Source organism: Gymnogyps californianus, chromosome 3 (genome assembly GCF_018139145.2).
Source record: "Gymnogyps californianus isolate 813 chromosome 3, ASM1813914v2, whole genome shotgun sequence".
NCBI classification, from domain to species: Eukaryota; Metazoa; Chordata; class Aves; order Accipitriformes; family Cathartidae; genus Gymnogyps; species Gymnogyps californianus.
This window is the reverse complement of record NC_059473.1, coordinates 68,006,669-68,021,955: the sequence shown is the minus strand read 5'-3', so window position 1 is coordinate 68,021,955 and position 15,287 is coordinate 68,006,669. Positions and strand designations below refer to the sequence as shown.

General features: G+C 40.9%; 1 protein-coding gene across 1 annotated transcript in view; it reads right to left on the bottom strand.

Moving 5' to 3' along the window:
- Nucleotides 1-15,287, bottom strand: part of THEMIS (thymocyte selection associated) — a 77,310-nt gene that overhangs the window by 37,919 nt on the left and 24,104 nt on the right. Inside the window, exons 3-4 of the mRNA XM_050894847.1 lie at nt 14,786-15,244; nt 10,756-11,801 (exon numbers count right to left, since the gene is read on the bottom strand). Coding sequence (XP_050750804.1) covers nt 10,756-11,801; nt 14,786-15,244 — 1,505 coding nt within the window. The remainder of the gene's footprint in view (nt 1-10,755; nt 11,802-14,785; nt 15,245-15,287) is intronic.

Genomic DNA, 15,287 nt, shown 5'->3' with positions numbered 1-15,287 from the left:
TCCACATTTTTGCATCCACATTCTTATTGCTTGAACCATGAGAACGGAGAGGGAATATCAGTAGTGTAGGAGGTTTGTAGCTGGGTGTCCACATCGTCAGGTGTTGACGGTACAGAGTATAAGTAGGAGGCAAACCAAGACCTCTACGGTCCGTCTCTGTTCAGCGAAGTGCAAAGGAGCAGATAAACAGCAGATATTTCATGTTAACCACTGCATATGTATGCATTTTAAAATCATGGTGTGTGGCTCAAGCAGAGCAGATTTTTTCTACAGTACACTACTTTTCATTTTTATGTGAGAGACAATGAGGGCAGGATAGTTATGAATTAGGATATTCACAAGGGGAAAAGAACATATTTAGAAAGAAAAATCCTCCCCCTCAAAAAAACCTTTTTATAACAAAAATGTAATTCCCTCCATCCTACATAAATTCTGCTTTCCTATCCCATTTCACAGTTTGATAGAAGATAACTGGATATCCCATTTTTCTGTTTCACTAGTTCTCAATTTCACCTTCCTAGCCTACCTCCTTAATTCGCTCTTCCATCTGAATGGTGGTGCTGCTCCATCACTGCAAGTAGTATAAATGATTTGGCTGTAAAAGCTGTGTGCTAGGGTTGACTTCAAAAAATGGCCTTTTAGTCCAGCATTCATTTAAACATCATCAGTTACATCCCACTACTTTTTATCTGAATATGAACTATCAATATAAAAATATATATAACCCATACTGTAGCAGTCTCTTTCCTCATTTTCTTCCCTTGCTGACACCTTGCATGCTTGCACAAACTAACCTTTAAAATGCAACTTTTAGTTTAATGTTATCATCTGTCAAAGTCCCCCAAACTGGGGAAATGTATGGAGGCATTCTGAGAAGCATCTGAGTTTCCATCCATAACCCTTCAGGTCCTGAAACTAACTGCTACCTTCGGTAAGCCAACAGGTGAAGACTAGGCTTAAGACACTGGATATACCACAGCAGATGCAGAAGGCAAGCACAAAGGCCGATGTCTACTATAAGAATAAACTATGAAGTGGTTAACAAAAGGCCAAGCTTACAAAGGTGTTAGTGAGCCTCAAGGTTAACACCTTGCGATGTTAAATAGGACAAGTTCACACCTCTCTTCTTTCTTGTTTCTTCCTCTTTCAAATATCCACACTTCAGAATCCAGCTGTCCTAGACAAGTCACCTGCTTTTTGCACCTCTTCTGTAAATTAACATTCAGTTGAAAAATTTTAAGCAAGGTTAAAATGTAGTAGTGTCCAGGAATATCATTGTTGTTATTGTTTTTGTGTTGTTACTCTTGTTCTTATTGTGGTAGCCAGTGCACAAAATGCTGCATACATGCAAAAATGATACTTGTCTCTATAAATATCCAAGATGGGAAAATGAAGAATTCTATCCCATTTCATAGACAGAAGAGACAGCTACATGAACAAGTTGCCACCAAGTAAATGAGCGTGGATTTACAGCTCATTAACTACTCCATGGCAACTGTCTGTGTGGTTATTGCTCCAGAGTAAAAGTGAGGTAGCTCTGACCCTTACTGAAAGTGAGGCAATGTATCTTGCATTTACCTGAGATTTAAGCATCCATATAAAGTAACTAATGAGCTGTAAATCCACACTCTTTCTTCACACACGGCAGTTTCTTCATGTATCTTGAGGCAATGATATTTATGTGATTTGTCTGGTGTCACCAAAGCAGCATGCGACAGAAGTGGGAATGTAAACCAGACCTACTGAGCTCCTGCAAACCCCATTCCTCTCATGGTCAGAATTTTCTTGAAGAGCTGCTGTTCAATTGCTTGGCACAGCTCCCTTCAAATGAGAGCAATTCACAAGCAAACTCAGCCACTCTTTTCCTCATTAGTACTGCAGAGCATGCATATACCACTTATGCAAAACAGATGGATCAGTAAAAGTAGCTTCCAGACACAGTTTCTTCATTTCACACATAAAATATTATTTACTTTTTCAAAGACTCTTAAATTTAAAGTTTAAAAGGAAGTGATGCGTTGGGAATAGCTTTATCCTGTTTTGTTCATCAGATTTCAGCTCTAGCTAATCTAGAGTCCAAATTAGTGCAGAGTCTAAGCAGTCTTTAGCCTCTGTGTTGTCCGTCAGGGTGGTACATGGCATGCCACAAACCAGCAAAGAGGCTTCTTTCTTTTCCTTTTTTCCTCCAGTGACTCCTTTCAAGTGATACTCTACTAAGACTCCGTCACATCGGTTCAGGTGGACCACTGATACAAGCCACTGCCTACAGTCATTGCAAGCCTGGGATCATTGTTCTGATTTTTCAGTGGCACCACGGAAATCACAACAGAATAGAATACCCTGTGCCTCCTCAAACCCCTTGTTACTTTCTATTAAAAAAAGAAAAGAGAAAAAGAAACCCATGGGAGGAAAATCTGCACCACAGCATCACAACATATTGCCATTTAAAATATTTACCAGTAAAATTATTTCATGTCCTGAGGTAGAACAAGAACATAATGCTGTTAAATACCTTGACAAAGTTCGGTGTAAATTATACACCTCTATCCATAAAGAAGGGAAATTAATTTTCTCAGTACAGACATTAAATACATTGTTTTTCAGCCTTTAAAAGCTCCCTCATATAATAATTGATAAATCTCACTATTCATTTTATTATCACCTTGCTTTTTATGTCATGTCTATGGACTAACACATTCAAAAAGCAGAGAGGGAAAGCCCAGGACTCAGACAGTCTTTACGAATTTTAATGCATTTGATGAGTCTCTCCACAGCACTCTGTTTTCTGATAATCACTCAATTCCCCACTGCAGGGACTCTCTGGAAAATGTGAGTTGTGCCTACAGCTCCTTTGGGATTTGATCCTGCTGTCACACTGACAGCAACTTTCTCATTTCATTTCATGGGGCAATATATTTCAAAGCATAATCCCAACCTTCTGGGATGCTTTCAGTTCTGGGATGCCCAGCTCTGACAGTACTGCAAAAGCCTGAGTTTCATGAAGGAAGACATAACGTAAATGGGAAATGTCAGTGCTTTCTTTTACATTGACCACATACAACACTTTAATGACTCTGATGAGCACCCTTCTTTTCTTTTTTTTTTCTTTTTTAGCAGAGGCTATGTCAACACTAGTTGATTAAACAGTGCCTGTAAACATCCCTGGGCTCAGTTTCAACCTGTGTCAACTAGCACTTTCCCAAACAGTTCCCAGGCATGAACCGGGAGTTAGAGCACCCCAAGGCCCACTCCCAGTATGCAGTCTGCAAGCAGCCCCACAAATTTGAAGACGGAAAGAGTTACTAGCAGAGACATCAGCCACCTCATGCCAGTTGGCCTTCAGAGCCCAGAAAAGTCCCTGAAGGTGTTTAAGCAGGGATGGAGTCAGAAAGCCTGGCAGCTGCCTGGAGTTCCAGCAGCTCTGTGGGAGCCTCGGGAGCTGCCCGGCAGGTCGCTGCCTGTGCTGCAGGCAGGCATCGCAGGAGTACAGGGACTGTGCTTCCTGCTGGAAATTCGTTGTGGTGTAGATTATCTCTGGCCAGTTTAAACTGGAAAACTCCTTGGTGACTTCCAAACAGACCAAAATACAGGCCATAATAGGTAGCACTTCAATAACCAGCTATCCACGAACTTAATTTTCCAACCTGCTTGCCATGAGGAGAAGGGCAAACGATAGAATGCAGCCTGGAGAACAGCCTCATGGGAAGTCAGGCTGCTTGGAACCCCAGCTGAAAAAAAACATTTCAGAGCCCCCCCCCAAATTATATTTTTGGACAGTTATTCTGCTGCAGTGCTTCCTAGAATTTTGGATTTTTTTTTTTTACTTTTTTTGTCCTGCTTCATAAATACACATAATTATGTGATTTTGTTATGTTATGTGTTTTGTCATGTTATGTACTTTCTACAAGAGAGAAAAAAATCTGCCAGCCAGTTCTCCCCTTACTGACATCAATGGCTTTTGGCTCACACACTCCGTGAACGATTTTCCTTCTTCTTATCAAGGGTTCCATAATTTCATGTGGTCCAATTTTTTATTTCTTCTGGGCATCCTTTTTATTTTGATATTTCTTTTCTCTTTGTTCTCCAAGTAATTCATTTTTAGCTCTAAATTAAGCAATTTGCTTTTAACCAGTTGGCATTTTCATCAGTCAGCATATCCAAATGTTCATCTGTACCTTCCTTAATTTCACGTACTATATCAGCATTTCCTGTAGCAGTAATGGCTTTCTGCAATGAGACTTACACCTCAGATTGCCCTGCTAGTTTTTCAGGCAATTATCTACTGCCTGTCCTTCTGGCAGGCACATTGCTATCTTCCCCACTGTATTTTGGTTTTGAGAGTAACATCAATCCACAGTAAGTGCCTACTACAGACTTGATGCTTCTCAGTGGAAATGTTAAACTTTTAGCATTGTTTAAAAGAGAAACAGGTCTTAATGCCAGCTCTCTGTACTGAGAATATCAGGAAAACTCCAGTCATTTATTAGCTGGAGCTTTAGCATTTCCTGCTCCTCTAACTCCTTCCTGTTGGTTCATACAGAGTCCATACGGTATCCGGCAGTCCTGGTCCCCCATCATCTAGATGAGAGTGCTTCTCCAGCCAGCATTGCTTGGTTTCTTTTGCAGAAAAACCCAGGACATGAAGTGGGATGGCACACATGCAGGCTTCAGCCCCGCAGGGTATCAGGATGCATAGAGGGTTCCCAGAAAATGGTTATGGCCCCCAGGTATGGACATAGCTATAAGGATCTCTGCAACAGAGCACCAATACAAAGTCCTTCAGCTCAAACTGTCCAGCCTACAAGAGAATTAAATGGCTTGACACTTGTCAGCACCTACAGCCTGCTCCAGTTTTGCTCCTAAAAACCTAGCTGAAGACTGATGCTCTGCTGAGGTTTGGAACCAGTGCTGCTGGGGAAGGAGACGAAAACCCATGTGTAACTTGGGATGTCCCTGCAGCTCCTACGCGATAATGCCTGTGGCCTTGGCTTCAGCTCGCTGCGTGAGAGAAGAGCAAGTGAGGGAGATGTGTTGGGAAGAAACAAGGAAGAGGAAAAGACAAGCCTGTCTGAAAGCAGTGGAGAGGACTGGGGAACCAAGGTCATATAAGTTGAGGGGGCTGAAGGGTACATGACAAGTGCAGTGCTGGGGGGCCCAAGGCGCATGGGTCTGGGTGAAATCAGGCACATGTGGCGCAGGATGGGTGTTAGGAGGAAACAGACCCTGTGGCACAGTGTGGACATAGTGCTCAGAGGAGCGGAAAGCTGCAGCACAAGGAGTTGGGGGGATTTGGGACCTGACTCACTGGGTGGGGATGGGATTTTGAGAGACTTCAAGAACTTGGCCACAATGACAACGTGGGGTGGTCATTAATCTGTAAGGGCTGTGCTTCCAGCCTTCCCATGCTATATATTAGGGACTTAGAAAGCTATTGGAAAGTGACAGGGAGAAACAGTACATGGGATGTGGGGAAGGAGGGGGAGAGAGAGGGTGGAAGGTGAGACTCCAGGGAGAGGGAAACGTCCTCTTCAGTGGGGACAGAGAAAAAAAGAGGAAGAGGAAGCACGGCTGCAGCCTCAGCAGCCACAAAGCTGCACCTGTCAGACAGAAACCCTCTTTCTTACATTTGCATATGCACATTTTTGCATCTGCTAATGAACCACACTTTCCTCCCTCATTTCCAGTGCCAAAAGATTACTAATTCCTGAAGTCTGTTCTTTCCTATTCCTTCCTGGCTGTCCTGCATGCATTTTCTAATATTTAGGAAGGTTAGTTTCTTGCTACATAGCAGAAATATTTGTGTTAAATCTACTCTATAAAGGCCCTAAAAACATGAAAAATGCTCTGGAAGCAGAAAAGAAATAGTTACGAGGAAGGAAAGGAGGCACTGCAGGAAAACTCATTTGCTGAAAAATGCAGCTTATGTCTTATCAATTTAATTCCAGATAAGTCTTCATTTTGCTGTGAAGACAGATGCGATAACTATGTTAATGGCAGATTTCGACAGTTCAGTTTGTAGAACTGCAAAGCCAGATGGAAGTGATAATTTTTCTTTCATTTTAATTTTGAAATAAAAAGCAAGAAAGCAAGAAAGTTCCTGATATTGTAACACTGTAATAACTTTTCTAAGGATAATGGACCTTAACACAGAATGATGATTAACTATCATGCCCTGATACTTACTATTTCATTAAATTCCAGTTTCTCTGACTGGAACTCTCTCAGCTTTCATGCCAGAGCCAATCAGATTACTGCCTGTGACTGACTTTTCCAGTTCCACATTCATAAAGGTATTTAGCAGCAATCCTAACTTGAAGCTTGTGAGTATTTCACTGATTCTACTGTTGCTCAGGCTAGACGATACATGCCGAAGCAGACCACTGAAAATAGCATTGGATGGAGACAACCTCTCTCGCTGTTTATCAGGAGCCAAATACTGCCTTTGTTCATGCCTTAAGCAGTGCAATTTGTACCCTTGGGGTATTAGGAGTATCAGGACTAAACTGTGGCCTTCCGTGCCTTGATTACAGTCCCCCCCGTATTAACATGCACTTAACAATATTTGGCATGGGCTCTTCTTTGATTGTTTCCATTTAAAACAAAGCCATTGAGGGACATATATTAACACCTTAAATCTGTAGGATATTTGCTGCTGGAACTATGTTGGCAATAATTTCTTTCAATCTGTTGATCACATGGTACTGTGTCAGTCTCTCAGCTGAACGGGTAATTCTGATAGGCAAAAAGAAAGCTAGAAAACTTTTGCTGCTTGAATCCCCTTGAAGGGGAGGAAACTGTAGGTAGGAGGTAAAAAGCCTAAGGAAATTTTAGGAAACAATTTTCAAGCCTTTTCTGTTCAGGGTCCCACCCGAAACATTACTCTGGAGTTACTAAGTGAAAACTCAGTTTGTATATTCACCGTGGTGTTTCTAACTGTGAAAAGAACAAGCACATCTGGCTTGTTCTTTTTAAATGAATTTTAATTTCAAGAAGGTGAGGTCCTGACTGGTTCCTCCCACAGGAACTTCTCTCCAGGAACAACTTGGCAAGAGAGTGAGGTGCTCCATTCTCAAATCAGTAGCATTAACTTCTAGGGTCATTCTCATTTTCCAGCTAAGCTCACAAATCAGAAACTGAATGGCTTAAACTGTTTAATTCAACATGGCAGTTAAAGCTCCCTGAGGACTTTATTCCAATGATTCCAGTGAGGAAAATGTGGATTTCTTGTGAATGACTGCTTGTATCCCAAGTTTTACCATTAGACAAAGGGTACAATTGTTGTTTGACCATCACTGTCCTCAGCTGGGGGTGCAAAGCCAATAGGGTTTGTGGGTAGAGATGATATTGGTTATTAGGTAGATATCTGATATTGATATTAGATAGATATCTGATATCTGAAATATCAGATTAATCGATACATGATATTTTATTTCATTTGTTTACTTTGCATGTATTTTCTTGGGTTTTTTCTTTCTTTATTCAATTAACAACTAATACAAAACTGCAAACATATGTGGTGTGGGTGTTTCTTATCCAAACAAAATGATCAGATGAGAGGGAAAGGGAAAGTCTACACTGCATTGTGGAGGGGAGAGGAGAGATCCCCAGGCTCTGGAAGTGAAAGCTGTGTCAGCAGGAGCCAAGCCAATTTAATTAGCTCTGTGAAGAGACTGGGCAGAGTGCTTGGTTAATGCAGCTATATTATGTTTGAGAATTCATCTGTTGTCTCTGGACTTTGCTGAACTGTGCAAACATCCATGTCTCTGCAGTGTTGCACCTTGCACGCAAGCAGAGGCATTTTTTGCACTCATCTGAGGTTTCAGTCCATGCTGGCTGCTAATCTCATACAATTCAGTGACTAACATGACCAAAAGTACACAGTGAAACATATAGTCCTGCTCCTGGCCCTAGTGTTCCCTTACCAAGGTCAGAGAACAGCCGGCAGAGACAGCTGGAGCCTCTCTGCCCTCACAGCCTTGCTGTGAGCTAAGAGGTGATCAAAGCACAAGCTGTAGCTAGAGGTGACCCCACCCTTGTAGAGCATCCTCAGGTATTGGCATAAAACAGCCAGATCTTAGTCCTCTGTGGACTCATGCAGCAGCAGCATTTAATCCTGGAGCACCAAGCCAAGCAGAGCTTCCCAACTGGTGGGCATGGCCATTCACCACCCTCCAGCAAGCAGCCAGAGCTCCCGAAGCAGGAGGCAGGGAGCTGCCTGCAGGAGGAGCATGGCAATTCATGCAGCACTAAAGCTTATTCCAGGCTGCCACCTTGTCAGGCTTAACTTTGGCTCGTTAGGACGTTTGTCTGTTATTTACGCAAATAAGTCTATGCATAGGCACAAAATATGCAAAGAAGGCCGTTTATCACTTTGGCACGATTTCCAACTTTCTGAACCCTCAGACATACCTGATACACGTAGAAGAAAATGCAGTCTCCCCTATCGCTACTGCTGGCAGAGAGGCCAAGGCAGATCCTATCCGCTACCATCCACGTCCTTTCAGAGATTCGTGGTGCTCGGGATAGAAGAGAGAATGCATTCTGTGCGACTTTAAACCTATTATGTTACATCTCAGGATGTTTAATCTTATGAATAAGGGATCTCTACTTGTTTCACCTTTTCAGGGAAGGAAATTTATGAATCTGCATAACTCTAAGCATTCTGACTGCAGTTTATTTCTTTATAACAAGCATGTGACAAAAAAAATGTCTTCTGGAAGAGTCTACTTAAATGCACTTCTTTGTCTGGACAGCTGCAGTCTAAGGTCGCTCTCACTCATGAATATGCAAAGGAACCTCAGCTCATCCCTCTACCGCCCTTATTGCTCTCTCCTCAATTCAGGAAAATATTATCTTCTGCACAAGTCTAGTGTAGAGTCAGCATCTACCTGTTTCTCCACACACAGCCATCAGTAACTGCAGGACGTCTGAGTCCTCCTGACAAGGGTACAGGTCTACCAGAAACACAGCTTTAGGGAATTCTTCCTCAGTTCTGTACCCTAGGCCAATACCAGGCTGGCGGCTTGCCTGTTAGCTCCAGGGACCAGTTTCTCGTCTATCCTCCCTACCCTAACAGGATGGCTTATTTAAGCTACTACAAGGTTCATTGTACAAATTAGTAGAAAAGAAGGTTCTGTAGTACAAGTAAAGACAGAAGAAAATGACGCAGCTTTTTGCTGTATTACCCTTATCTGAGGAACCTGCCTTACCCATTCACTTCTCCTATGGTCTGTTGTAACCATCTCCCAGGACCTATGTGGAGCTGTGGACCTGCATGTGGTCTTGGAATTGGCACTGAGGGGAGGAACACTTCCAGCAGGCAAGGAAGGTACTCACAAAGGCTCCCCTTCCAGGGAGGCTACAATTGCACCTTAATTTGATAGCAACACAAAAAATAACTTTTCCCAAACCCTCCAAAACATAATTCCATGAGTTACATTGCATTTAAAGTGCAGCACAATCACAATGCAGAGACCTGAAAGTATTTCCAAGCTTTTCCTTCTTCCCCTGTAGGGAATTTGTATTTGCACATGAAGGCAACTGCAACCTAAGTTAAATACCTCCTGGACAGTCTCTCTCATTAAAGTCCATCAGGGTGCCTTTCTTTGATTCTTTCAATATATGCAAGAAAATTGTGGTGGGTTGACCCCAGCCAGCAGCTAAGCACCCACGCAGGTGCTCACTCACTCCCCCTTGACATCAGGATGATGTTCTCATCAGTAGAGAGAATAGTAAGGGCACAGCAAGAAAACTCGTGGGTTGAGATAAAGACAGTTTAATAAATGAAGGAAAGGGAAAAAAACTCCAGTGATGCAAAGGCAGTCACTCACCACCTCCCACAAGCAGACTGATGTCCAGCCAGTCTCTGAGCTATGGCTACCTTCCCAGACCAACCACCCCCTCAGTTTTTATTGCTGAGCGTGGCATTATATGTCATGGAATATCCCTTTGGTCAGTTGGGGTCAGCTGTCCCATGTGTCCCCTCCCAGCCTCTTGCCCACCCCCAGCCTATTTGCTGGGGGGGGGCAGCCTGGGAAAAAGAGAAGGCATTGACACTGTGGGTGCACTGCTGTGCAATAGCCAAAACACTGGTGTGTTATCAACACTGTTTTAGTCACAAATCCAAAACACAATGTCTTACAGGCTGCTGTGAAGAAAGTTGACTCCATCTCAGCCAGACTCAACACAAAAATTAATGAAAAAAAGCATTGCCTTAGGTTAACCACAAAGAAAATTGTCCTAGAAGGGGCACTTCTTACTTAACGTCAAGTGCTGTTCTAAAATGGCTGCCCTTTTTATTCCAAATCTATTTGCCACTGGTAAGTGCAAAACCATGCAGTCAAAAATATCTATACAAACCTGACTTTCTGTGGATTTAATTCTGCTGTTTCCAGCTGAGCAAAATTATCTTTACATCATGAAAACATATGCTTCCCCTTAATAAAGATTTAAATACAGCCACTTCAAGTCTCTCCCTTCCCTTTTGCATTGGTGCAGTAAAGGATTATCCACACAAAATTATACGGCCAAGCTTTCTGCTGTGAGTCGGCATGGTTCCGTTGTTTTTCATGGATCAATTAACACACCCTGGAGATTTTAGCCATTGCTGTCTATAATGGCTAATTTGCCTATTACAGGGAACTGAGAGCCATCTGTGTACATGCTATAAGGATACACCAGTGAAATGGAGACTGTAAACCAACAGAACATGACCTATGATTGTAAGAGATTCAGAGACAAGGTGTGATACCTTACCTTTGGAGCCTGTAGTACATCAGACACACCTTGCTTAGGTACTGCAAAAACAGGTTTTGGTGCAAGTGTTGCTGGCTTTTTGGGAGGCCTGGGTGGTGGATGAAGGGTTTGGTTTTCATATCTTCGCACCATATAGTATTGCTCTTCGCTGATCTCTTCCACTGTTGTCTTAGTCATAGCTGGTACAACTGTCTGGACATCTTTGCTGAGCAAATGGACCGACATGTTTAAGCGATATACAGGAATCTCCCAGCTCTCCACTGGACTGCTGGCACTACTGATCAGCAAATAAGAGTCTGTGATTTCTTCTTCAAACTGCAGACCAGGCACGGCAGCCAAGACATCCTCCTCAACGGAAAGGTCCCTCACAGACACTTTGACATTAAAAGGCAAACGAAATTCTTTGCAAATCTCAGAAAGCTGGTACTGTTTCTTGTCATGAATCACTTCCACAAAGCCACCTTCCATATACATAGGGAGGAGCACTTTCTTATATGTATCACTTAGTATTTGTTCACAAGCTAAAACATCTATGAGTTTCTTTCTTCCCTCATGCAGAACTTCACTAGTCTGGCACTGCTGAACTAGAAATTGATCTCCAACCGAAACAGAAAAAAGCTCTTTATGAGGGGAATCAAAGGCTTTAGTTGCTACAACATGAAGCTGTTCCTTTTCACTTCTTGCTATCTCTAAGTCATAGGCAGTTGGAAACTCCCGAGGTCTTCTCTTGAACTTTCCTTTGTAGCTCATAGGGATTAAAAAATGTCTTTTGGGGGAATCACTTCTGATCTCAGAGGCTAGGACTCTTGTTGACTGGTACTTTTTGTAGATGACGATCTCTTTCCCTGTATACAATAAGTTGTAAGGTTTTTGGCTTCCTGAAGGCCCTTCCATTATCTCAGCAACCATAGGAAATTCCTTGCTTGTTCTCTCAAATACATCTTCCAAAGACAGTGGCTGAAGGAAAGAGCTAATATCATAACAGTCTGTTATATCCTTGACCTCGACATCTAGATCTGAGAGGATATGAACTATGTCCTTTCGAACTGAAAAGAAAAAGAAACACATTGATTTTTGTTTTCAGACTGACATTGGAATAAAATATACATGTCCTGTTGGCCAGATACTAAAAGTACCTTTCCTGCACAATTAATAGGGCCAGTCAAAGTCTAACTGTGTTAGAGATATATGGCTACCAGATATGCAGGAGACCTCACAAAGAAAGAGAGAAACAAGAGGAGATGAGAATAAAGTGTGCAAGTGAACAAAAGTTTAAGAAAAAGGAAAGGGAAAAAAAATCTAGTTCACTATCTTTCTCACAGCACCTCCAAGTTTAATCAGATGTTTATCTTATCAAACTCTTTTTCTTGAGTACAAGATGTATTTCTATTCTTTTATTTCATAGTAACTTATGGTTTCTCCAAAGAAATGGGTGGGGGAACGTTTTTAATAAATAAATAGCATTTGAACCCATTAACACATGTTGTTGCTGTGGCCAGTCTGGAACAAATAAGTTATTTTGATATTTATAAGAATAATGAAAATATCTATAATTATTAGAAAATAATACCACTTTAAAAAAAAAGGCAAAACCTTTGTATAACAGTCTAATCTTCTTGTTAATGAATGAAGAAATTTCTACTGTAATGGTCCTCTGTGGAACTCTTGCGTCTTTTTCTGTGGCATCTGGTTTTATTCACTATCATCAGGACCAAGCCATTGCATTTAACAGTCTAACAGGGAACAACAACTCTTCTATCGCAACTGAACTTGCAAAATTTTGGATGCAAAACTTCCAAGCACAAAGCTGACAATGCAATTAAGGCTTGTTTAAGAATTTGGCTCCAGATCAGTGACATCACAGATCACTGACCAGGGCAGTAAAATTTAACAAGCAAATAATATTTAATGACTCTCTTCAATAAGACTTATTCTGCATAGACTGGCACACAAGGACAGCATATCCTGGATTCACACTTCCTTGTAGCAGGACATACCAATATTTTATACTTAAAAGTTGGTATCAGATGTATTATATATGACAGAGTTTTATGACAGTGATTCAGGATCTGTTTATTCCAACTCTGCTTTTGTCACATTGACACCTTCAGGTGACAAACTTCCTAAGCACCACAAGGGCAGGTCAATGTAGGAGGAATGACTAGTGAAAATGAAAGTTTTCTATGAGCATTTGGGGGAGTTCCACACAAATAATTTGTTCATTATTAAGAATAAGAAATATAGAGGATTCCTGCCCACAGCCTGTGAAAATGTAATCTGCTATCCCTCTTATCAGGAATCTTTTTTATTGAATTGTGGATAGTATTTCTCATACTTTATCTTGCGTCTATTTATAGTTCTTCTAAAAATGGTGAAAATCCATTTTTCATGGTCCACAAGAAAGTAGTTCATCATGTACCATGAAGCCTGCTTTTCAAGTTTGTATTAAATAGTTATTTAGGACATATTTAATGTTTCTTAAATGTTGAGCACACTATGAAACATAAATGGGCATGAAATAAAATCAACAAATACAACTCTCACTGGAATATCTGATTGGAAGACAAGTGAATACCAAATATTTCTGAATCTTCAGAAACCTTTTCAGAAACATTAAATTCTTATTGATTCTGCACATATATCTAAATGAGCATAGGAATACACCTAAGTGAATCCAGCTTCAGGAGATGGGCTAGATTCCTGAATCTAGCTAGAGTTGTAGAAAATGAAGTATTTTATCTTGTGAAGATAAACTTTCCAAATTCACATATTAAATCACATAGCAAGCACAGCTGAATGTCTCATGATAAGCATTTAACAATATAGTATATTGTGCAAACAGTCTCTGCCGACTTTTATTTCTTTCTCTTTTAGCCATTTACTTACATCATTCATCAGAGAAAGCTCAATTGTGAAAAGACTTCCTGCTTAATATCCTCATGAATGATATATTTCTGTTAGGATTTCATTTCTATGGAGCTTGCTGGTTTGCTTTTCCAGTAAACGCAACAGGCAGCAAAACCTTCCCAAAAGCTAAGCCCCTATCCTGCAAACTTCAACAGGATGGGTACATCAACAAGTAGAATTGCAGCAAGTTTCCATCTACTGCCTGGGCTGCCCTCAAGCAAGGTCAAACATTTTAGCTTAAGCTGGTTTTTTGCTTAGGGAGGTACCTCAGTTCAGAGAGGGTACACTATGCACGCACACATGGGTCATTACTGCAGCTCAGATATTCAAGTCACCATAATGCAGGAGAATTTCACTGCGTGCTTATACCCTTGCACAACTTCTAATTTTATTCCCGTGACTAATTTCACTAACAGGTTTAAAGTAAGGCATAGATATAGACATTGGTAAGAACAGAACCCAGCAGTTTCAATGTTTTGGTGGAACAACCAGAACAGTGATAATGTGCCATGGACAAAAAAATTTTTTTTTTTTTTAATAAAAACGCGTAACACAAATTACAGCTTTTAAAGATATTGGTTTTCAAATGTCTTCCTGTTTCCTCAAACCTAGAGGTTTCCGAACTTGTCCGTAAGTCTTTTCTGTTTATATTCTATTGATATTTATTTCTGTAATAGAGTAAAATTTTGCTTTCTGCAGCATCCTCATTCTGAAAAATAAATGGTAGTTGAGTGTGTTACAACATGTATGTCTATATTCTTTTTCTACCTCCTAGCCATCATAGCCATAAATGATCAGGTGGCTTCTCCATGGCCAAAGTCTGAGACACAAAGAAAGAGAATCTGAGAACTGAACAGAATTCCTAAGCTCTGCTTTTTCACTGTGCAATATATTTTCTTTGCAACGATGATCTAATTGTAGTGATCAATAAAATAGCAACAGAAAGAAATGCAAGGTGACTATCTGAATTAACTGCTGATAAAGGAATAAAAAAGGCAATATTATTTTTATCTTTCTTTATCTTGAAACTAGTATCAGTGGCAAATATGGGTCAGGAATTCTTGACCAAACTGCCTATTTTAAAGCAAATTTTGTGTATTTAAGGACTTTGATTCCTACTTACATTTCATTACTGCCTGCACTTCATAGACAGGCGTGAGAATCAAGGAGCCATCAAAATTCTCAGGAAGTGGATTAGAGGAGTCCCACATACGTAAAGTATTGGAAAGTTTGACAATTCGGTTTCTGCACTTAGGGATTTTCCATTCTGCAATCTCTTTTAGGGTGTATATCTGGTCATCTTCACACTCGTAGAATTTTCCTTCTTGCGAAAGGGGCAAAGTAAAGGAATGAGACTGGTTATTTCTGACCACGCCACAGTTCACAGCCATCGTTCCATTGACCTCTTCCACTGAGTTGAAGGTGATCTGCTCACCATGTTTGATAGTGAGGTTTGCCAATTTTATATCCTCAGGGCTGTAGAAACACGGATGGCCAAATCTTGTTGGCCCAATAGAGACTTTTCTTGCAATTTCTTCAATGCTGACATATGGAGTTTTATCTGCCACAACCTTATAAAGACCTAAGAACAGAAAACTTGCATTATAAAAACGAAATATATAAAG